This window comes from Acomys russatus, chromosome 12 (assembly GCF_903995435.1).
Source record: "Acomys russatus chromosome 12, mAcoRus1.1, whole genome shotgun sequence".
In the NCBI taxonomy this organism is placed as follows: domain Eukaryota; kingdom Metazoa; phylum Chordata; class Mammalia; order Rodentia; family Muridae; genus Acomys; species Acomys russatus.
Genome location: NC_067148.1, coordinates 56,150,225 through 56,174,682, shown reverse-complemented (window position 1 = coordinate 56,174,682; position 24,458 = coordinate 56,150,225). Strand labels below are relative to the sequence as shown.

The window sequence follows — 24,458 nt, the reverse complement described above, 5'->3', positions numbered from 1 at the left end:
GCAGAGCCTCGGCAATGCTGGTTGCCACCACAGTGTCCCACGGGATCCTGAGGCCAGTGAGTCCCAGACTCAGTCTTGTGGCTTAAGGTGGACACACACAACTAGCAAAACTGCCCTGAACTCCTGGGCCCTGCTTTGGAATAACCACATGCCATCTCCTAAATTATTAAAGTATAAATGGGGAGAGAAATCAAAAGGGGGAAAATAAGAGTCACGACTAGATTTTTGCTTAATAAATCAAACTTCTGTCCTTAGATGCTGAGGAGAGCACAGTGGCTCATAGGAAGTTGCGTACTGCCGTGTGTCTCCACTCGAATCTAGAATATCGAGGAGGCATAGGGAAACTCTCATGGTATGCCAACCACTTGGGGGGCCAAGCATCTGAGCAGAGTGTCTGTGTGGACCTTGAGTCCCCCACAGACAAACCCTTCTGCCTTATCCCTGTGGGCTGTTTAGCACAGGAAGGGAAATCCTGAAGATCACTTCCAGTCTCCAGATAATCTGCCATTGGAAGTCTAGCTGGAGAACTGGGAGGGGGAGCGGGGAGAGGGCACAGTGGGGGCACCTTGCCCTCCCTCCCAGCTTCAGTGGCCTCCTTGGGACTCAGTTCTGCTTGATCTCTCTGTCTCTCTCCCCCTCCTCTCCTTCCCCTCCACCCTCCCTCCCTGTGCCTCTCTCTGGTTGCCCTGGCTCTAGGTTCTGCTTTCTCGGGGTCCTATTTCCTGGGTCTACTTCCCCGACATTTGACTTTCTTCCTGAGCAGACCTGGCTAATGCCAATGACGGAGGTTGTGTTTGCAGGCTCTGGTAGAGTTGGGGGGCCTGGGGGGAGTTCTCCATGCAGGTCCCACATGGGCTCTTCTGCCAGCCAGCAAGTGTCCAGCTCTACCTGTTCAGAGCCGATGGCATGCATGAAGTCCAAAAGTCTACAGACAACAAGAAAGCATCAAAACAAAATGGTCATACACCAGCCTGGTTACTGAGTAGTTAAAGCCCTGTCTCTCCTAGGGTGACCACAGCAACAACCATCCATCACAGTTACCAGAGTCATATGGACACACCCTTTTTCTGTTTGGTCCCAATTAAAATAAGAATCCACTTTAACCCCGGACCATACTGGAATCTCAGACATTCCTGAGCTCAGAGTGGACTCTGAGCTGTCACCTCCTACAGACCGAGGTCTCAGGCCAATGGGGCTTTGGTTCCAACACAGCAGCTTCCGTTTAACACTGTCCCCACATCGCTGCACAATAGCTTCCATTTAACAGCACTGGGTCCTTGTTCTGAACTCTGTTCGTCACGGGTCTCTCTTCTTAGAAGCTCTAGCAGGGTGTCTTATGCCAACCTGGATCCCACTGGCACCTCCCAAAGCTATACCCGACTATAGAGTCATGGCTTTCAGAGGCATGGTGTTGCCTATCGAGGAAGGACTGGATGAGTAATCAATGACTATATAAACCTACAGGTAAGTGAGTGACACTCCCCTGTTGCACTGCAGTCTGCTATAGCCTTATTCTTGCTCTGTTCAGGGCCTTCCAGGAGGTGCCTTCTCAGAGGACACTGTGATCGAGGTTACAAGTAGGCCCAGCAGGCAAGGCCAGGGTCTCCTCCTACTGAGTCTGTTGTGACTTCCTGTAGGCAGATGCAGACCTGTGGTTCAGGCATTTTCCCCACCATCCCAATGTGACTAGAGCTTGGGAGAGGAGTAATGAGCAGCCATTTATGCATATAATTCTCTCCTTTACAGAGAATGGAGACTTGCAATAAATAGCAACTGTCGCAGCGAGAGCCATTGATAAGATGTAGCTGTTAGCAATCTAACTGGTACACTTGAGAAAAGGGATGTCGCTCAGTGGTAGAGCGACGACTGCCCGGGATGTGTTAAATCCCAGTTTAATGCTCCATACTACGCACACACAGGGAGCCAGTGGTGGGTTTTCTCTTAATACAATTTGCTGGCCAGATCTGTCCACTGTGGTAGCCTTGTAAGATCCGTTGGAAGAGGCCTTCATGACAGACCAAGGAGGTTCACTGGTTACGGAAGAGCTTGCAGAGTTCAGGACCTCTCCAACAGCAAACCCAGAAGGCAAGGACGTGAGAGCCAGTTACACTTACTCAGCATCGAAGATCACGTTTTTAATACATCCATGGAAAGACGTCCTCATCCTGAGCATTGGCGCCCCCTTGTCCTCGGGAAGCCCCCCTATGTACAGGTTGGAGGTGTTGATGGTCCTTGCTTCTGACAGAGGGCCCAACTTCACTTCTACAGGACTGGTCTCATCCAGCTGTACGGTGATCACTCTAGCAGGCCACAGGGGAAAGCAAGGGTTAAACACATGTTCCATTTTCACAGGTAGTAACAGCAAGGTTTTTTTGGATAATACACTTTCCTAGAGATAAATTTTGGCATGATATTGTATGTGAATCCCAAAACTGAAAAGCTTCAACATTTAACGTGAAAGAATGAAAATCTACAAACGGATACACGGCCAAGTTTGAGTGAACTAACTGTGTGTATTGCAACACTCCTTTTCCCACTGTGAAGATACCCAGTGTACCCCCAGCGCAAGGTCTTCAGTTGCTGAGGGAAAGACAGGGAATGCTGACATGGTGGTGTTGACTGTTGGCAAAACACCGCCCACCAAAACCAGCCTCCTGTTCCCCACCAAATTCATCCAGTTTATAAACAGCTCAGAGATTAAGTCAAGGTCAAAGTTAAAGTTCTCAGGTACGAAAATTTCACAAACACTACAAACTGGAAGAAAGCTGACCCTATGGCAGAATTCTGGCAAATTCCTAGAGTTATTCTGAAACAGAACTATGATCGCTAATGACATCATGCCAACCACTCTGGACATTTAATCACACCACATATGTGGCAAGGCTCCTACTGAGGAGCAATCTCATGCTCACCTCAGCGGCACCCCCCCCCCGCCCTCCCCTCCCCTCCTTCCCCCCTATCTTCCTCCCCCCACCCTTATACAAAGACCCGAGAGCTAAGATACCTCCGATTCCTAACCAGGGAGATGGAGTGCTCTTTCCCGTCGCTGTAGGAGCCGGTGGGGGCATGGAGGAGGGCCTTCCGCAGGCTGCTCCCATCCCCAGCATTGATGTGCATTTCAATGTGACCTCCAATCAGAACGATGGAAAAGAAGGGCTGGGGAAGGTGCGTTTTCCAAAACGGAAGACATTACTCAACGGTCTGTAACATTCTCACCTTGTACAGATAACACAGACATGCTAACGCAAGGCAAGCAAGGGAGTGTGTGGACGTTGCCGTCCATGACAGCGTTTTGGATTTGATGTACTGCTTTCTGATCTGCGTCATGTAATTTATGCTCTGCATCATGCCATCATTGTTCCTGTCACAGATTCCTATTTTCTTAAAGCTCCCACGCTTGCTAGCTTGCTATTTTTACTGCTACGCCATGCACTAGACTAGTTTTCACTGAAGAAGTTTCAAGAAGCGTCTAATTTTCCATTACCGTGAGCGTGACCACCTATTTGATTTTTGCCTTTCCCTGTGGATTACATCAACCGTTTCCGAAAACAGCATTAAGAGCTGGAAGGGTCTCAAGACATTTAAAGTTCTTAAGACTTCCTGGCAACATTGAAAATAAGTACAAGAACCCGTGAAGCCAGCCCTGGAGCGGAAGGAAAAGGGCTCCCAATGCCCTTACTAGCAGCAGCTGCCCCATCCCTTCCCACTGCCTTAGAAGACAACGGCAGGCGACTCCTGCGGAACCCTATTGCGACTGGTGGAGGGAAAGAGCTTAACAGCTTCCTCCAAAGTTAAAACACGGAATCGCTCTCTCACCAGAAATCCCACCTGAAGGTCCACGCCCAGAAGGGAGGAAGGCAAAGACCCAAACCCGACATCATACACACAGGGTCATGGATCTTAGGGGTTCCTGTGAGCCCCAGGATAGAAATACAGGGGAATAGAAAGGGATAGCACAAATAAAAAAATGTAGCTGGATGTGGATGAAACCCCAAAGCGTGCTAAGTGACAGCTGTAAAAGACAACACTGCATATGCCTGGACAGCACAAGCTATAGTAAGCAGCCCATTGTAGAGACAGAACAGACAGCTGGCAGCCAGGAGTCGGGACGGGAGGATGAGGAGTGGCTGCTGCTTTTGGGGCACAGGGTGTTGATTTGGGTGATGGAAACATCTGCAGCTAAGTAGAGGAGGAGACGTCTTTACACTCGATGCACTGGCACTGAGAGAACAGCTCACTCACTGTAAGGCAGGCGATTTTGTAAGAATTTCACCTCAGTGAAAAGCGGATGAATGGAGCTCACAAAACCAATTCTAGTCCCAGGCAAGCCCTGGTTAAGTGGCCCACACGGTATCCGGGGCCTGCAGACTGGCATCCTAGCCTCGGTTCTGACATGTAGCAGCTGGGTGGCCACAGGCAGCTTAATCGTGTTCTCTGGACCTATCTTTGTCCACAAAGCAGCACCCAGCTGCAGCATGTAGGATGATAACTGCACAGCCATGTCTTAGGCAGCACAGCACAGCATTGTGTGGACCTGCACCTGTGCTTATCAACATTTCTTTCAGGTATGTGATCACATACCTGAGGGATCAAATGCTGGAAAATGCCCCCCTTGCTTTGTCCTGCTGCTGCACTCCCATGCCCATCACAGGCCACATCTCCTCCCTTCACATTTATAACAACAACAAATCTGCTGCCCCAACCAATGTGAGAAAGGGGTGTTTTCACTCTGCTGAAAGCACCACACACAGAGGAAACCCAGGCTCTGCCGTCACGAGTTGCTTTAGTCTGAGGGCGGCAGCGTCTTACACACCTCTAGAAGCGTGATATGAGACTCCAGAAATCACAGGTTTATGAGCAGACCATTCAGTAGGAACAACTTTTACTCATTAACTAAAAAGCACTGGTACACAAGCGCTGGGAAACAGCTACAGTGAACGCCGTGAGCTGGAAATTCCCCACATGTGTTTCTGTAAGGCATCTCCCACCATGGATCACAGGTACTCACCAAGTGTGCCTGAGACCAGCCGGCCTTCCCCACATCCTTGCCCAGTGCAACCAGGATGATGCCACTGCCATTCTTGGTGGCGAATGTGACTAGCAGGGAGGACTCTGGTGACAGAGATTTGGGCGGCACCTCCATGTAGCCACCTCTTAGGAAACTCACGCTCCGGATGGGCTGGCGGCAGAAGGAAGAGCAGAGTAAGGCTGGCCTGCTGTTGTGGGGCTGCTGGGCCTCCCTGCGGCTCACCCACCCCCAGGCTGGGAGCTTGCAGCTTTACTGTATATAGAAAAGCCGCTGGGCATTTCTGGAAATGCATCCAGACCCCCATGACAATGCTTGCTCCCCACCTCCAGTGCGCAGCCTTTTCTCACTCCGTAGGAATTCCGCAGCAAGTCAAACGTGGATCTGGATATCTCCAGGTTCCTGATGCAGCCCACGTAGCTTCTGCTGCTGATGCCTTTCCTAGAGGCAAGAACGGGAGAATCAGCCTCACACTTAGTGGGAGAGGCCCGGAAACCCCACATGGCCGGCCCACAGTTCTACGCCGTACCTAACAGTACTTGAGTGAGGTAATCCACCCACGTAGATCAGGTCCTTATCCAACCGGTTGAGGTCAGAAGAGGCTCCTGGGGTTTCTCCTTGCTTGGTCTCCTTGTCACTCGTGTCATAGGCATCGAAGACAGCTAGCAGCCCTAGCAGGAAGTGGAAGGGTTAGTGTGTATGGAAGCCTCTCTCAACACAGTTCTATCTTTGGGGGTCTGTGTTCTTTTTAAGTCCTGCAAATTTGACCGGCGTTACCCTGCACCGTTAGAAGGCCAAGGTCGGCAGCACACACTGCTGAACGGCAACAGTCGGTGTGAGAAAGAAAACAGGGTGAATTCGATTCTCATTTCCAACTTGGCATTTAACCAGAAATAATGAGACAAGTAGAATTATGCTGTTCTTCCAGCAATAAGTGGATCCCATTGCTTCTCATGCCATAGACAAAGCTGGCGTTTAATGAGACCATCCCTCAAGCATGGAGTCCTGCCAGGTGGCGAACAGTGAAGTCGATGATGTTCTCGCTAACGTCATTAAGCCACAGCCAGGAAGCTAACGGAGCATGATGAGGCAGAGGCAGCCAACATGTCCACCCTGTGCACCTACCTTGCTTCCGGTTCCGCTGGAAGGCGATTTTGTACCAGGTTCCGTTGTTGTACCGCCTGTCTGTCATGAGAGTGAGGGGTCCCGAGCCCAGGTCCACCATCACTTTCACCCTGCCACGGACCAGCTCGATGGACAGAAAGTCCCTCTGTGAAGGAGAGAAAGAAGAGATCGCTGCGGAGACATCCTTATCTCTAGAGTTCCCCCACCCAAGCTAAGGGTGCAAGTAACCTTTTAAGGTCAAACTAGGGAAACTGAGCCTGTTCCCATAGCTGGTTACATGAAAGCAAAAATGTCTTCAGTGGCCTTGTAGACTACTGCTGAGAAATGAACTGCTAGCCATTGTTAACCAAAATCCACATTTTAGCAGGAGACGTGGACTATCTTTGTGTGATTTTTATTTAAATTGACAAGTGGGCTATTTCTGAAAATGACCAGCATACAAGATGAAAGGGACCATTCCTATAGATGAGATACAAGCGAGGCAACCATGGTAGATGGAGAGGTGGCTTAGTGGTGGAGAGCACCGGCTACTCTTGAGGACAACCTGTGTTCAATTCCCAGCACCTACCTGGTGGCTCACAACCATTGCTACCAGGGGATCCAATACCTCTTCCGGCCTTAGTGGACACTAGGCATGCATATGGCGCATAGACATACAGACACAGAAACCACTCATCCACACAAAATAATACTAAATATAAATTTAAAAACAAGGCCACTGTGGTAACACGAAGACCAAGACATTATTTGAATAGAATTTAACAGCAAGCATCTGACTATTAACACCTGTGCTGACTGAGGGCACACTGTGTGCTTATGGAAACCGACTAAGATAAATTCACATATATCATATTGCCAAATCCTAATGGCACAGGGTTGTAGAACCCTGTCCTCAAGCCATTCCATGGCTATTACCATGGTCCTCACAGTAGATATGACAACCCAAATGAGACCATGACAAGATCAGGTTGCTGGTGTTTCCTCAGACAATGTGAAGAGCCTCACACGAGACTGCACCCAAGCACTTGCTTCTGTGTTCTACTCCCCACTGTATGGACTCCCACGGCTCTTGTGGACTTAGGTGGTGAAGAACTTAAGAAGACCAGGACTGACTGAAAGGGATACGTGATGCTTTGGAGCATGACCTACGCTGGGGCGAGACGTCTCGGTCCTGCGGCCATCTTGGGGACTCCTCCTTTTTGCTAAGTCCTCATTCACTCACCTCTAAGTAAACCCCCCCACACACCAGCCTCATTTCTCCAAGCAAGGCATGCTGGAAGCACTGCTCTGCCCTCTGGATATGCTTTCTGGAGTGAGAGGACGTTTCTTCACCTCTCAGTGAGGAAAAGTCACTTGCACAACAAACGCGGGGGTAACTTCGAGGCAGTAGGACTGCGCAGACACAGGGGGTCCTGTGCTGCAGAGGGACTCACGGTGGCATTCGAGGCCAGGTAGAAGAGGAGGCCGTTGGGGGAGAAGGTGCTGAAGAGGATGATGATCTGTGTCACGGTGGTCCGGAGCGTCTTCTCCACAACCGCATACCCGCTTCCGTCGAAGTGGAATGAAGAGTCTTCACTCTGGGAGCTGCGAAGCAGAAGGCGTGAAATATTACCCCAGCCTTAGGAGGGCAGAGGGGAGGGGAGGGGAGGAGAGGGCAGAGAGGAGGGGAGGGGAGGGGAGGGGAGGAAAATGGGTTCCATAGTGTATATGCAGATGTCAGAGAAAACCTTTGCATGTGGCTCCTCACTGTTCCATCTCACATGAGGATCTCTCTCGTCTCTTTCTGTGTCTCTGTCTCTGTGTCTCTGTCTCTGTGTCTCTGTCTGTCTCTCTCCTCCCTCTCTGTGTCCCTATCTGTCTGTCTCTCTGTCTCTCTCTGTCTGTCTGTCTGTCTGTCTCTCTCATACTCCAGATTACTGGGCCTGGGGGCTTCCAGGAATCCTCCCGTCTCTGTCTCCTCTGTCCCAGCAAGAATGATGGCATTACACATGTGCACCATTGTGTGGCATTACACATGCGCACCATTGTGTGGCATTACACATGCGCACCATTGTGTACCATTTCTCATGGGTTCCGGTGATTTGGTCTCAGGTCCCCGTGCCTGTATGGCAAGCACTGTACTTGTTTGTCTGTCTTAATCCCGAGTCACTCAGCTTGCTGCCTTCTAGTCTGACGACGAACATAGCCTCTAGAGGCAGACTACCAGGTGTCAAACCCCAATTCCCCGAGCTACCGACTACCAAAGCCCCAAATCTCTGCTGCCTTCATCTCCAGGGGAACACGGCTGAGTGTTCTGATGGAAAGCATGCAACTTGACACGCGCAAAGTTCTTAGGAACCGCAGCTGCGCATGACAAACATGTGCTCCGTGACGGCGGGCGGTGTCTCCGTTTAGCTTGTTCGGGCCTAAGAGATGGCCTCATCTGAAGATCACTTCGAACAAGCTTCACAGGCTGTCCTGACTCCTTGTGTGTGGTCCCTTCCTACCCAGAGCCCAGGAGTTCTCATGTCCCAAGCACGCAAACGGCCGGTCTTTCTGGTTTCTCCCCCTCCTCACAGCCTGCTCAGTTGAGGCGGGTGTGAGAAGAAATGAAGTCAATCTCCTGGCCCTGGGATTTATGGCATGTTCCTGGGCTCTCCCATGCTGGCAGGGCCCCCCAACTTCTGCTTGAGCCCCTACGGGCTTATCTTTTAGGACGGTGAGACCTATGTGCTCCACAGTCAGCCTAGGTTCGCAACCCTGGGCTGCAGGCAGGCTGCCTGGGCTCCTGACTAGGAAGAAAGCCCAACATGTGCATCCATCAGTGACTCTAGTACTCAGAAAGGCCCTGGCACATGCAGGACCAACCTGGGGCCTGGGAGAGTGGGCCTTGCTCTCAGAGGGGCCTCCCCTATGTTAGCGCTGGAGCCTTCAGGAATCCCAGTGGCCTGTCCTCTGTCCCCTGGCACATGTGTGTGCTCTGTGTGCTGTGGCAGCAGCTACTTTCAATACACCAACTCTGCTTGCCAGTTAAGACATCTTCCACATTTTAGTGCCAACTGTTTGAGTCAGAGGCCAGTCTTACAACACCTTCTAAGGATGGAAACTGGTTAGAAGTGGGAAAATGCCGCTGCTATGTAAAAGTATCTGGCAACATATAAGAAGTCATATTAAAGAATTCAACAGTTAAGTTGGCAGTATAAAACCCAGCTATATCCATTAACGTGAAGGATGTCAGGCAGCACTAACAACCTAACAATAACAAGTGATACCCGGCAGTGAATTCAAGGCTCTAGGAACATTACAACAAAGAAAAAGAGAGAGAGAGAGAGAGAGAGAGAGAGAGAGAGAGAGAGAGAGAGAGAGAGAGTGAGAGTGTGTGTGTGTGTACAAAGTCTTATTATGTAGCCCAGCTGATGGCTGGGCAGGAACTTGGAGATCCATTTGCCTCTATATCCTGAGAGCCGGGATGAAAGGCATAAACCACTATACCTAGCTACATTCGATATTTTAACCTGACATTTTCCATTAAGATCAAAATAGCCTCTCTAGTGTTTCTTTTTTCGCCACCCCTCCCCGCCCCATTCTTTTTTCATTTTTCAAGACTGGCTTCCTCTGAGTAGCCTTGGCTGTCCTGGACTTGCTCTGTAGACCAGGCTGGCCTTGCTCTTACAGAGATCCACCTGCCTCTGCCTCCTGAGTACTGGGATTACAGGTGTGTGCCACCACACCTGGCTGCCTTTTTTCTTTTTAAGGAACGTTTTAATATCCCACCAAGCTAGCATTGTTTGAAACCTGGTCAATGTATTGGTCAGCATAGAACAAGAATGGCCGGCCAGCTGATTGGTTCGTTCAATGTTCAGTGAAACACATATATTAAATCCCAGGTTGTCTGAGGGAGTCAGTCCACCTGGTCCTACACCCAGGTAACCACGGTTCCACTTAGAACCTTTTATGAGAGTCTAGAGTACAGAGCTAATAGAAAGGTCAGATGCAGGTGGATCACCTTCCAAAGCAGCCATTGCACTTCCCCTCTCTTTCGATGTAATTCCACAGGCCAATCGATCTGCCGTTCAGGAACGCCTCTCCCATGCAACCCTTAAAGTGAGTGACCTTCACAGCGGGGGACTTCTGATGGGGAGACACAAGCAAATACATGACTCACGTCCATGGCTTAGGAGCGTGTGTTCCCTAAACTGTCCTGGGAGCTCAAATCCAAGTCAACCTCCAAGAGAACACACAATGAAATGGCCAGCTCGCAACAACTGGATTTACTTCCAAGTATAAACACTTTGCATTGTTTCCTGTTCTTTAAGAAAGGGGGTTGAAAAGGAGTCTTGTTATGTGTGTAGCCCACGCTGGCCCCACACGCTCAAATCTCTTGTTTTAGCCTCGAGAATGCTGGGATTGCAGGTACCCGTGACCGGATCCAGCTCTGACAAGTCTCCTAAAGATCAGCTTGGTTGCTGGGGTTTCTGGGGGAAAACCTACTATAGCTGAGTCATCAGACCAGACAACGGGGTGGGGGAGGGGGCAGTAACTGGAGGGATGCAGACCTTCCTCTCAACTGAGGACTCTGAACCCAGTCCAAATAGCTATAGCCATGAAGCAAACACAGTGCTAAACTCTTGCTAAACTCTAATTAGCATAATTACCACTATAATCAGAAGAGAGGTAAAGGGACTTTACAGAAATTACTCTAAATGTATTTAACTTTCTACTTCATCACTGGAAAAGATGCCTAAATGGCAAACAGCTCCACTGACTTCTCATGTATTCATCTTCATGACTGAAAATGACCTTTTAACCCTGGCAAAAACCAGCCCAGCTCTGCTGACCCACTGCTGAATGAAAACTAATAAAGGCAGAAAATTTTGGTTTGTAGAGGACATGCTTATCACTGAGCACACCAGCCAGGGGACCTGTTCAGATGCGCTGGGAGAACAGTACCTTGATTTGGCCTCCAAGTCCTCCAACAAACATGAGTGTTGAGTTGTTTATGTCCAGAACATTCGCCAACCCAGGAGATTTGCTTGTCTTCACCAGTGGTTTCTCAGCTGAGCTTGTTTCCTTCACGCTCAGGGACCCCATGTTTCCAAACCTGCGTCAGAGAGAGTTTCAACAGGAACTTTGCACAGGTCATGCCATCAATGTATAAGCGTGCCTTCTATACACGGCTGCACCAGCCTCTCCGGGCTCACCCGGGCAACTTCTGACTGCTTCCACGCTTGCTCGTTCAAAACCTCTACTTTATTCCCCCAAATCATGTTAAGTTGTTCTTAGGAAACAGGCATTTCACCCTATCCCCCCCCCCTTATTTAAAATCATTACTGAGCTAAACCCCACATCTGAAGAAAAATTATTTTTGTTATGAAACCATTTTTAATATACTGCCAATATTTCCAACACCATCAATATAAAACTCCACAATATTACTGAAAAGTAAAACTTCTGCCTAAGAATTCTTAAATAAAGTTACTTATGGGGAAGGGTTTTAATAGGAAGAATCTGACTTTGTTTTTTTAAGAAAATACATTTTCCCCTTTCCTCCCCCTCTCCTCTCTTTTTCTGTTGCTTTGTACAAAATCCTCTTCAATGGGAGGATCCATTTTACAAGGCTGGTCAACCTGGATCTGGACTTTCTGAAAACATTTTAAAATAATCTAGACGCGTACAAAGAAGGCTCCATGGCCTAGGGTACTGTCTGCTCTTGCAAAGCACCTGGTTCTATTCCTAGCACCCACATGGTGGCTCTCAACCACCTAAAGATACCCAGTGCACTCATCTGCATGCTCATGGTGCGTAGTCATATATGCAGGCAAATACTTATAAAATAATAAAAAAAAAAACATTAAAAAGCAATCTAAGCTATACATTTTTTTGATCCTGCTTCTTGCAACAAAGATTATCTGTTCTGTAATTTAAAAAAAAACTCATTCCTGTAGTTAATATAAATTGGTATTATTTGTTTACAATCCAACTTTCCTAATGGCTCAAATCCTGTTTATTATTTGGTGTTACCACACATTATAAGGTACAACTGAAATAAGAACAATGCTGGAGGACACACTCTGCTACCTTGTTATGTAGATGCTGTGCCATTTGTTGTCATTGATGGAGACATCTGGGAATTCCAATCGTGTGGACCCCGAGCCCAGGTCCCAGAGAAAGGCCACTTTCCCCCGCCGCATCTCCACTGCGAGAAAATCAGGCTGGGGGCCAGGAAACAAGGTGGGGTGAGTTAAATATTTCTATTTACACAGCCAGCACAATGCTTCAGTGTTATTCTGTCTATAAATCATCGCAACCCTGGGGCAGGAGCGTGGCGAGTCCTCAGGCAGAGGGCAGACCCAACATGACTGTCCTTGTAGACTGATCATCTATTAAACATCTATGAAGTTCCTGGGGATGTACAAAGGGGTTGTCACCAAGCCACAGGAAGATTAGGCAAGGTACTCTCTTGTTTCTGTTTCAGAAGGCACCAATGGGTGTGGAAGGCATACAAAGATGGGAACCACAAAAACAAGTTAGCTTCACTTTCTGTCTCCTCAGAAGGCATCTGTGATAATAAATACACTTTTCCACATCTCCCTCACATTTCCAAGGGTTTACATTCCCTCTGAAGACAGCCAAGGGAGTGGTTGTCACATGAAAGGAGCTTGCTCTCTGGGGCCATAGGCAGTGCCTTGGCAGGGAGAACCTGGCTGACGCCTGGCTATCTGACAGTCACCCGAGTTCCACAGAGGCATGATGTAACCAAGAAGACGGAGCTGGAGCCATTACTTAGGAATGTCACTTTCCTTCTTGTGGCATTCACTGTGTATACATCCGTGTGTGTGTGTGTGTGTGTGTGTGTGTGTGTGTGTGTGTGTGTGCCTAAGTTCACATGTGTGCATAGTTCATAGTTCGTATGCACGCATTCATGAGGAGGCCAGGAGAAAGCCTTGGGTGCTGTCTTCCTTTTGAAGCCAGGCCCCTCACTGACCTGTAGCTCACCTAATTAGGCCAGGCTGGTCAGGGATCCCCAGAGATGCCCTGGGCTTGTCTGGCTCTAGAACAGGATGCCCAGGTTTGTGTGTGACCTGGGAACTGAGCTCAGATTCTTCGGCTTACGTTTTACCTCTGCATTTGACATTCAACATTGTAGTTGTAGCAAAGGTCATCCTTGGCAGGGGAATTCAGCGGTTTGGGGGCGGCTTTGTTCATGTTGTCATCAGCAGAGTGTCCACCAAGGAAACACTCGTATTCCCACACACCCACGGCTGCTCACTTACGCCAGTGCTGCTGCCGAGGTAGAAGAGGAGGTTGTCTGGCTCTTGCGTCTTCACGGTCAGCGTCAAGGTGTTGTAGTTGGTAGAGGAGATCTGAGGCTGGTAGGCGCGGATGCAGTCTCTGTCTGCAGACACAGCCACTCTGATCTGACGGGGAGAAGAAAGCAACCCTTGACTTAGGAACACACGGGGCAGCTCTCCACAATGTCAGATGCCTGTCTGCTTGTGCTGTGCATGGCTCACAAAGCTTTGGGTTTCACAGGGCGAGGTAACAGACCACGATGCAAATTCTTTTATTCAGTAAACTGTTTGGGTACTGGACAGTCACTTAAGTTGGGCTATGTTTTATTTGCTGATTTAGAGGCAGTGTCAGACTCTGCTGACCAGGTGGCCTTGAATTGACACTCACAATCCTCCTTGCCTCAGCCTGGTTATAGATGGGTGTCTCTGAACAGCTAACCTCTTCTTGGTTTTGGTTTTGTTTTGTGTTAAGATTTACTCGACTGAATTTTTTTTGGGGGGGGTGGTGAGGGGTGTGGTGTGGGAGGGGCAAGGAAGAGAAAAGAGAGAGACTGCAAGACTTCCCAGGGGCCATGAGAGCCCCTGGGGCTGGGGTTACAGGCAGTTATGAGCCATCTGACTGACCTATTGCATCCTGGGTTCCTAACTCCACAAGAACCAAGCACTTTGAACAGCTGAGCAATCTCCCCAGCCCTTTACTTTTCAGAAGGCCCATCGTCTAGGTAGAAAACTGCCTGACTCACTGAGATTTAGGACTGTGTTACTCTGAACTCACTACCTGACCCAGAGGGGAGTATTTGTTAAATAGAGGGGCGGGGGATGTACTTATTATGTCACCCAGTAAATAGCTATAGAGTGGTTATTATTGACTACATGGGGCTCTGCTTTATAATTATCTGTGTATATTAGCTTATGCTTCCTTGCCCATGTAACAGAGGGAAGCCAGAGCTGCTGTGAGCCTGCATCCTTTTCTATAAGGGGAGAATCTTGGCGAGCCTAGAGTGCCTTTACCTTGCCTAGAGAGCTTCAGAAAGACTGAGCTAAGATCAGAGTCGCACTCTTCTTCTCTAGGACCCCACATCGTGGCAACTGTACACACTCTTGGGAGTCTTACTCTATGCTGGAAATAAGTGAATTGATCCATGGGTAGTTACTGAATGGTTTCCTAACTCTGACACCAGCATCTGTATATATACACACATACTGTCTTCTTAGCATCTGTGTGTACACACACTGTCCTCTCAGCATCTGTGTGTACACACACTGTCCTCTCAGCATCTGTGTGTACACACACTGTCCTCTCAGCATCTGTGTGTACACACACTGTCCTCTCAGCATCTGTGTACACACACTGTCCTCTCAGCATCTGTGTGTACACACACTGTCCTCTCAGCATCTGTGTACACACACTGTCCTCTCAGCATCTGTGTGTACACACACTGTCCTCTCAGCATCTGTGTACACACACTGTCCTCTCAGCATCTGTGTGTACACACACTGTCCTCTCAGCATCTGTGTGTACACACACTGCCCTCTCAGCATCTGTGTACACACACACTGTCCTCTTAGCCTCTGTGTGTACACACACTGTCCTCTCAGCCTCTGTGTGTACACACACTGTCCTCTCAGCATCTGTGTACACACACTGTCCTCTCAGCATCTGTATACACACACACTGCCCTCTCAGCATCTGTGTACACACACACTGTCCTCTCAGCATCTGTGTACACACACACTGTCCTCTCAGCATCTGTGTGTACACACACTGTCGTCTCAGCATCTGTGTGTACACACACTGTCCTCTCGGCATCTGTGTGTACACACACTGTCTTCTCAGAGTCCTGAAGGACAAAGCCCTTCCCACACATTCTGGAAGGTATCTCCAGCATTGAAAGTGAGGAAACAGCAGCAGATGTATCCACTACGCTGAATGTCTTCATGACATAAAGGGTAAGTTATGTAGCCTAGCAATAGTTATAAACTCCCAGAAAAGAGAGATCTTTCCTAAGAATCTTTGAAACACGCTAAACACAAGCAGGAGTCAAAGAAAAAGAGTTTAAGTTTCCTGGATGAGCCATGAGGACATGGGGTTATTGAGATTCTGTAGGAGTCGTAGGGCAATTGGGGTGTCTGAGTGCCAGGCCCACCGATGCCACCATGGTCTGTGATCAGGAGCCCCAGTTTTCATAGCTACCACATTAGGAGCCACCAGCCCAACTCACCGAAGCTGCCTGTTTCCGGGCCCGGCTGATCAGCAGCTTGATCTCCGACAGGTTTCTGCTCAGGTTTTCTTCCAGTGTTTTCAAAGGCTTCAGCCGCTCAAATAAGAGGTTGGCTTGCATTTCCACGACTCTCATTTTCCTTCCAGCCAGCAGAGCTAACCAAGACAAGAGGCAAGTGTTGGCGAGTGATGGGCCAGAGGAAAAGAGAGAAAAGGAAGTGTTCATTATTAAGATGCCGGATGGATAAGACAGAACGGAGCGGGAAAACCCTGAAGTGGATGAAGAGCACAGACAGCCTGCATCCCCTGGGTCTCCTCTCCTCCTTCACAGATGTGAATCGACATGCAACCACATTTCCTTCCACATCCTGTGCACGGGGCTGTCCCCCAGCCGGCACGCTGCAGGCTTTCAGAACAGGGAAGAGAGGCCACTGACATACTAAGACAGCCGGCATGCTGCAGGCTTTCAGAACAGGGAAGAGGGGCCACCGACATACTAGTCACTGTGGAGTTATGCAGAAGGTCACTTGTCTCCTGTGCGGTGGCGTTCACTCGGGACAGGTCCTCAGATGTATTGAGGACCCTCAGGCTCCAAGCAAGGACGTTGTCTAGTGTCCTCACTGCACTCTGATTGGCGGCTGCAGCCAGCTCTCTGGCTCTCCTCGCCTTCTCTCTCACACCTAGAATAAAGGCATGGACAAGCATGTGCTCTGCTGAAGACACCGAGAAAAGCCAGAAACACGTTTGTTGAATACAAACCAAGGCTTCTTGCTTTTTCATGTCAAGGAAGTTTGCACACCATGTGTTTTACCACCCCATTAAAGAACCAATGAATAATTTGGATACTTAACTCTGTAACATGACTTCAATTACACAGTGTGAATACAAGAGAGGTGGCTAGTCGCCGTTAATATGTTTTGGGGGGTGATAAACTGAAAGTACTTTTAAAATTCATTCATTCATTTGTTTACTTAGTGTTCATGTACTATGGCACACATATGGAGGCCAGAGGACAACTCGTGGGAGGAGGTTTCCCCTTCCTTTGTGTGAGTCCAGAGATGGACCTCAGGTCTCTAGGCTTAGCAGCAATACCCATGAAATTATCTCTCTAGCCCCAAACTTCTTTACTTAGCGCCTATCTATAGCCCATCTCATCTTCACCTTCATGTCACTTTATAACCAGATAAGAAGCTTCTGAAAGTTAAGCTGGGCGTGGTGGCACACGCCTTTAATCCCAGCACTCGGGAGGCAGAGGCAGGTGGATCGCTGTGAGTTCGAGGCCAGCCTGGTCTACAAAGTGATTCCAGGATGGCCAAGGCTACACAGAGAAACCCTGTCTTGAAAAAACAAACAAACAAAAAAAGTTAAGCTCTTATCAAGAGGGAAGTGGCTAAGTCATACCCTTCACCTCTAAGTCACACCCCATCACTTCTAAGTCACACCCCTTCACTCTAAGTCACACCCCTTAACCTCAGTTAACCTCAGAGTCACACCCCTTCACACTAAGTCACACCCCTTAACCTCCAAATCACACCCCTTTACCTCTAAGTCACACCCCTTCATTCTAAGTCACACCCCTTCACACTAAATCACACCCCTTAACCTCTAAACCACACCCCTTCACCTCTAAGTCACACCCCTTCATTCTAAGTCACACCCCTTCACATGCTGAAGCTTTATCAATCTTGTCTGTCTTTTTTTTTTTTTTTTTTTTTTTTCAGCCACAGTTCCTAATGAGACATTAGGCAGGACTTCTTCAGGCTCCCCTGAAATGCTTTCACAGTGAGAAGGCAATTAGGCCACGGGGCTCCTTTCTGCTTACCTCCCGGACTCTCTCTAAGCAGCGAGAGGGAGCTGTTGGTCTGCCTTGTGATGTTGCCCATTCCCTCCTGAAATCGACTGGTCAAATTTTTCAACTCATCCATCTTCAACATAATACCTACATGCAGGGGAAAGAAAGCGTTCCCTTTCAGTTAGGCTGCTAAAGCTCCACCTCGGCGACAGCATTACCATTCACCCCTCCCCCATCTGCAGAACACACAGCTTCCTGCAGACACCTCAGTGTCAAGCGTTTGCCCCGCACTTCTTGGCACTGTTCATTAGAGACACTGGGAGTGGGTTTTAGTTGTTTGATTTTTTTTTTTGGTCTATTTTGCTATCTCCTTTCTCATTGGCACTTGTCCTTAAATTTCATGCCTAAATTTATAAAGCGGCACAGAGGTAAAAACCTGTTTAAACTGTCTCTTCTACTAGATTGTAATTTTCTACCCACGCTGAAACTTGCCACCTTTCTCCTCAAGGTTGTCAAATGCTAATGGTGAGCCTGGCTCTTTGTGGTCCCCAACCTGTCACTCTAGTCCCTTCACCTACTGAATCTGGACTCCTCTCAACTTCCTGTAATAAACACTTTTACAGTTTGCTCATAATATGAAACCACATTTATCATTCTGAGCAGATGATTAAAATATGGAATTTTAATTGCCAAGAAGTTCACAGCAGTGGCCTAGAAGGACCTTTACCTGAACAAACTCGAGCCAAAGCCCATCAGCATTGATGACCAAGCTAGTGAGCAAGAACCGTGAGGATCTAACACTCAGAGGCCAAGGGAGGTCCTGAGTGGTCTCATTCACACAGAAACAAACAAACAAACAAACAAAACCGCCTTGCTCCAAACCCTTGTTCAGACAGCTACAGCAGGCTCTGTACTCAGCTCAGACAGCTGTGGGAAACTCCAGCCTCTGGTTTATGGAGGTCCGGAGGGTGCAGTGCTGCCCTTACAAACTGCCTGCACCAGTGTGAGACTCACACTTGCATATTAAGAAAAATCTCATGCCTGCATATTTCCTTAGACTAGCTTCTTGATGTCTTACGTCATGCTTACTGGAAGCTCTGGCATGTCCCAAGCAACTGCGTGCTGAGACCTTTGAACTTTATGGGTGTTTATGGAAAAGGATTTATCATTTATGATTTAATCCAATCAATAAGGGCCCGCAGTAGTTCTAGCCAGATAAAAAGTGCCAAGGCAACATCAGATATAACAGTTCTTCAAGGAACTGGCAAGTTTGAGGGGAAAATAAAAAGAGGAGCCCTGTCGTCAGCAGTGATTCCACACATCAAGCTGACTGGCAGAAGTGCCCACTCAGGTAACTCTGGAATTTGGTCATAATGGAAGCATAACTACAGAGATGCTCACACGGCCAAGTAATCGATGCCACTAGAGTAATACTCAGAATCATGTGACCCTCAGATGAGATAAGATTGCAACATTGAGGACAGAAAGACACAGGCCACTTCAACCTGCTCTGGGAAAAGTGCCCTCTGAGGATGCCGTCAGCGTGCGGCCTCCCATCCCACACATCCGCATGCACACTGACCTTGCTGCTTCTTCCTGGCAGTGGCGCTTTCTTTCAGGAATCTGGAGGCGCGCTGCAGGGCTGCTTTCCCCTGTGTAACCAGAGCTTCTGAGATCTGAAAAGCAGAACAAGCCATGCATAGTGACCTCCAAGACAGCGGCCCCATCAGAAAAGCACCAGCCAGCCTCCAAGTGAGAGAGCCAACCTCCAAGCTAGAGGCAAACATCAGTGTCTGACGGTAAGAATGCAGAGGCCTTTTAAAGTCTATAAAGAAGGCAACCAGCCCCAATAAAGCCGTGAGGAAAAGGAAATATCAAGTGGGCATCAGGACACCATCAGCATCTTTGTCAGAAGAAGCAGACTTCCCCTTGTCTTTGTAGCCTTTACTCTTCACAAAGAAGCAAAAATGACCAAGAACCTAGGCTGGGGTGGTGCAATGGCTCCTAACTACTCGGAAGTCTGGGTGGAGCAGGGACTCACTTTAATTCAAGTGAGGGGTTCAAGGTCAGGCTGTGCAACAGAGCGAGACCCTGTTCTCTCAAAATTATTTATGAGCTAAAGGGCATATGATATGTCAGAGAAAAAGAAAAAAAGAAAAAAACAACCAACCAGCCAAACAAACAAACCACAAACAAAACTTCACCAGAAAAGACTGTAGATAAATATACATATGAGTCACTGGGTGTATGTTCAAAAACCTTCTAGAACTACAGTTTCCAACCTTCCTAATGCTGTGGTCTTTTTAAAGTGCAGCTCCTCACATTGTGGTGACCCCCACTACCACCACCATAACCCTGTTCATTGCTACTTTATAGCTGTAATTTCGCTCCTGCTATCAACAATGATCATGTGAATCCGCCTCCCGGGAGCCTTAGGCGACCCCTGGGAAAGGGTCACTTGAACCTTGAGACTCATTCCAACAGGTCGAGAACTGACATTCTAGAAGACCCTCCCACGGCACAGAAGAGGAAGATGCACACAGGGAGGCCCCGGATCTTTCTCACCACGCTTGTCCCGCTCACTGCCTCGTGAGCATCAGCGGCCAGTCTCTCTGCTTCCTCCGTCAGCATCTGGATGTTGGTGTGCACATGTGCTGCACTGGTGGCGTTCAGGGACACATTCCTAACATTTTCAAAGTCCCTATCCAGTCATCATTTCCAGATGTGAATTAAAAAAAAAAAAAAAAACAATCAAAAACAAAAACAAAAAAACAACAGCAATAATGAAACGAGCAGGATCAGTCATGAGTACAGTAGGTACCTACTACACTCAAAAGCCTCCTAGCTTCTTTCTTCTTAAAGAAGAAGCCAGAACTAGCAAGCAGCGCTTCCTTCTGCACACAGAGGTCATGTCTGAGGAGTCACTCGGAACTGCCTTTAATTAACATTGAGGCTCACGACGGGGGTCGTTTCCCATGGAGAGCCATGCCATCAGTTCCTACCATCTGCCCCGCATTTTCCTTGATCCATGTTAAAGCGCCTGGCTGTGTCTGGGGTGTCCCTGCAGGTGTGCATTGGTTATACTCTCTCCCGCAACCCGTTGGTTAATTTTCAGAAAGCTTTCTGACCACACGCGGGGTGTGCTGGGGTAGATCCTAAAGGATATATCCCAACTTCATGGAATTCACCCGGCTTTCTGCAGGAGGACAGGAAAATAGTTCAGTGAATTGAAACTCATTCCGCCCAGCAGAAAATTCAGTATTTTATGAGTTTTCCACCTGGCAAGGGTGCAGTTTCACTAGCTCAATAAAATGCAACAACTGACACACCTTTGCCTGCTGAGGGGATAATTTCATTTTCTCTCCAACTTTATTGAATTGGTCAATCCCCATACTAGACACCAGCAATTATTTTCTGTTGCTATCTGACTGGGAAAGTCAATGGTTTATAAATAAAAGATAATGTTATTTAATGTTGACTTGCTTTCACTACGCTTACACTAAAAAATAAAGATTTTAGTCCAGCTGTGGATGACGGAAGATGATACAGAGACGCCGAGGTTCTGGCTCCGACTTCTATGACTGGTTGCCATGGCACTCGTATCCATTAAGTTCAGCACCTACCTACTGCAATAGTCTAGTGAGTTATTTTTAATTGCTTTTGTCATGACACTATTTATCAATGGGGTGTTCCCACCACACTTGAAATTTTTACATCCATTTGTTAAAACACAGATAAAGAAACAAACTCATCAGTTAATATCCCACAGTTAGTAAGGTCTGCTAGCCTAGACTAGGAGGCTGAGTCAAGAGGGTCACAAATTCAGAGCTAGCCTGGGCTACAGAGTGAGGTCAAGGCCAGCCTAAGCAACTTAATGAGACCTTGTCTCAAGATAAAAAGTAAGAGGAAGGGACTGTGGATATAGTTCAGTGTTACACACACACACACACACACACACACACACACACACACACACACACTGTGAAAATCACCAAGACATAAAGACTAGATTCCATATTTGCTGTATACAAGAATCACTGAAGATTCTTTTTAAAGGAATTGTAGATTCTAAGCTACAATGCAGAGCGCTTTTGTCACCTTCTCGGAGGAGGAAGAACAAGGTTTATGATGAGGTGCCCTAGGCTAAGTCCAGTGTACAAGTCGGTCTGTGAACCACACTGGCCTGAGTTATGCTTTGTTTGCAACAGGACAAGGACAGGGTGAGCCAACAATGGGACCATTAGTTTAAGTTTGTGACAGTGGCTGAAGGGTGGCTTAAGTAACCACTAAGAGCCCGAGCTCAGGTGCCAACACCCATGTGGGGCAGCTCACAATGGCCTGTAACTTTAGCTCCTTGGGATTTGATACCCTCTTCTAGCCTCTGTGGGCACCAACACATGCTGTGCCACACACACACACACACACACACAAGCACACATTGTCACATACACACCAACACACACTGTGTCTCACACATACACACACAAGCACACATTGTCACATACACATACACACCAACACACACTGTGCCACACACAAGCACACACTGTAACACATACAAGCACACACTGTGCCATACACACACACAAACCAACACACACTGCCACACAAACACAAAAGCACACACACATACCCCACCATACACTGTGGCACACACACAAGCACACATTGTCACACAGACAAACACACATTGTGACACACACATACACACACACATATACACTCATTTGAAAAAATAACTATATTACAAGCTACACCACCAGGCAGGAGACAATGATTAGACATGGGATCCCTCAGCAAAGAGTCATCAGCATATAGAGTGCGGGCAGCCACTTCCTCCATTTGAACCACGGACTCCAAGAACACATGACCTATAGGGAACACGGTGCAACCCGCATGCAAAGCACTCGGGCACTGCAGGTTCTCATGACACCTTAGTAGCCTGGCATGGTTGCATTTCCCAACATACATGCATGCCTATGGCAAAGTAAGCTGGCAGCCACAGGAAGGAATCTGACTTGCCTCGCAAGTAAAATATCAGTCTCATTTTTACATGACAGGATAAAAGTGCAGTGGGGAGAGGGCTTTGAAAACATGAGTACCTTACATTCTCTTGCCAGAAGCCATGAAAAAAAAAAAAAAAAGCCAAGCCTGGTGGCTTGTAATCCCAGGGCTAGGGAGCCTGAGACAGACAGGACTCACTAGCCAGCTAGCCTAGCCTGCATGGTAAACAAGAGACTTTTTAAAATATGTGCAGAGCATCCGAAGAGTGACATCAAAGGTTGTGCTATGGCTTCCACATGTATATACACATAAATGCACGTGCATGTACGTGTACCCGCACACCCAAGCACAGGCACACAGGAGTGTGCATGCATGTTTGTGCACACAGGCACAGCATCAAAGTGATCCAACACTAACCAAAATAGCCATCTTCCCACTGACCCGGGGTCAGCAAGTGCTTCCTGGATTATGACAACCATGCGCCCTCACCTGTCCAGAGCTCCTGCCAGGCTCTGCAGCTCAGAGGCGTGGCGCTCCGAGCTGTGCACAAGGTCACGAGCCCTTCGTTTGGACATCTGCATGACCAGCTCGTCCACGTGGCTCCTGAGTTTACTAGTCCACATGAGGAGTTCATCTCGGTGATGGTCCAGCTGCTGCATGGGGAGGTTAAGATGTAAACATACATGTACTTGTCTACCAGCACACACGCGTACACGTAGGCGAAGACCCCGCGGCATGGCTGTCCAGATTGTAACTTACTGATAGGTTGTCTTGTACAGTAGCCGCGTGAGTGCTGGCACCATCTACCCATTCTCTTCCTTCCGCAATGAGCTCTGAGGTCAAATTTTGTTCTTCTTGAATGTGCAGCTTTTTCTCCTGTGGCAAAATCATCAATTAAGGCTATCCCATGACGGCACATTAGCACCTGACTTTGGACCGGAGTGCCACCTGCTGAAGCCAGCAGCCAGCTTAACTCTGCCTGGAGCTAAACTTGGTGATATTTACGAACAGGCCCTAGTCAGTTACCCTCCTAATGGAAAAGGGCTGAGTTGCTGAGACTCACGCTGAATTCTTTCAAGTTGGCCTTGGCAAGGAGCACCAGGAGGCTGCTCTCCTGGGCCTTAGTCTCTGCTTCCCTCAGGAGCTCCTCTGCAGCCTGCAGTTCATCCGTGTGATTTGAAAGGAGGCTGCTGGCCTCTTCCTTTAAGGCTTTCAGCTTTTCCCAAGGCTTCTGGAACTTCTTCTGAATTCGTGACAATAAGTCTTCAGCGGCCCTGTTAAATAGAAATGAGTCGCTTAGGAAGGAAATACAAATAAAAGCTTGGATCTTGAAATTTTAATGAGAGATTTTTTTACACGTTCATAGCTTCTATAAAAAAGCAGGCTGAGCAAGCCATGCATACAAGCCAGTAAGCAGGCCCCTCCGTGGCCTCTGCATCAGCTCCTGCCTCCAGGTTCCTGCCCTGCTTGAGTTCCTGTCCTGACTTCCTTCAGTGATGGACAGTGATGTGGAAACATAAGCCAAATAAACCCTTTGCTCCCCAAGTTGCTTTTGGTCACAGTGTTTCATCACAGCCATGGTAATCCTGACCAGGACACACAGCTGACCTTCCCCCCCAGTGAGCCGTCTCCCCAGCCCTTGACTGGGAACAGGATTTTTAAGACAGCTACGGTTACAGCAGGACTGACTGTTTCCCTGGTTAACGAAGTGTCTTTAGTCACAACCTTACACATTTTAGTCAAGAAATTAAAATAAATGGCCTCATCGAAGCTGGACTAGGAAAACTGGAACTATATTCTATGTAAAAGCTGACAACTGCTGTCTGTCACTGGGCAAGGAACTGAAAGAAAGGGCAACTTATTTGCAGGGTGAATAAAGTATTTTTTTATGTCAATTAGACAGTTTTTATAAAACCTTTGAAGTTCAAATTGCTTAAAAGATACAATTTGCATCATTAATAAACACACACTTTAGGAAATCAAAAGAATTGTTATTCTTATTGTTATATATTCATTTTT

General features: G+C 48.0%; 1 protein-coding gene across 1 annotated transcript in view; it reads right to left on the bottom strand.

Annotated features, from left to right (window-relative positions):
• Lama1 (laminin subunit alpha 1) overlaps positions 1-24,458 on the bottom strand; it is a 123,387-nt gene that overhangs the window by 7,503 nt on the left and 91,426 nt on the right. Inside the window, exons 37-56 of the mRNA XM_051154463.1 lie at positions 23,503-23,713; positions 23,199-23,315; positions 22,929-23,092; positions 20,001-20,136; positions 19,018-19,111; positions 17,466-17,582; positions 16,141-16,323; positions 15,645-15,799; positions 13,405-13,548; positions 12,209-12,342; positions 11,081-11,231; positions 10,137-10,261; positions 7,585-7,735; positions 6,152-6,296; positions 5,556-5,697; positions 5,353-5,467; positions 5,009-5,179; positions 3,005-3,156; positions 2,115-2,300; positions 799-925 (exon numbers count right to left, since the gene is read on the bottom strand). Of these exons, the coding sequence (XP_051010420.1) occupies positions 799-925; positions 2,115-2,300; positions 3,005-3,156; positions 5,009-5,179; positions 5,353-5,467; positions 5,556-5,697; positions 6,152-6,296; positions 7,585-7,735; positions 10,137-10,261; positions 11,081-11,231; positions 12,209-12,342; positions 13,405-13,548; positions 15,645-15,799; positions 16,141-16,323; positions 17,466-17,582; positions 19,018-19,111; positions 20,001-20,136; positions 22,929-23,092; positions 23,199-23,315; positions 23,503-23,713 (2,920 nt within the window). The remainder of the gene's footprint in view (positions 1-798; positions 926-2,114; positions 2,301-3,004; positions 3,157-5,008; positions 5,180-5,352; positions 5,468-5,555; positions 5,698-6,151; positions 6,297-7,584; positions 7,736-10,136; positions 10,262-11,080; positions 11,232-12,208; positions 12,343-13,404; positions 13,549-15,644; positions 15,800-16,140; positions 16,324-17,465; positions 17,583-19,017; positions 19,112-20,000; positions 20,137-22,928; positions 23,093-23,198; positions 23,316-23,502; positions 23,714-24,458) is intronic.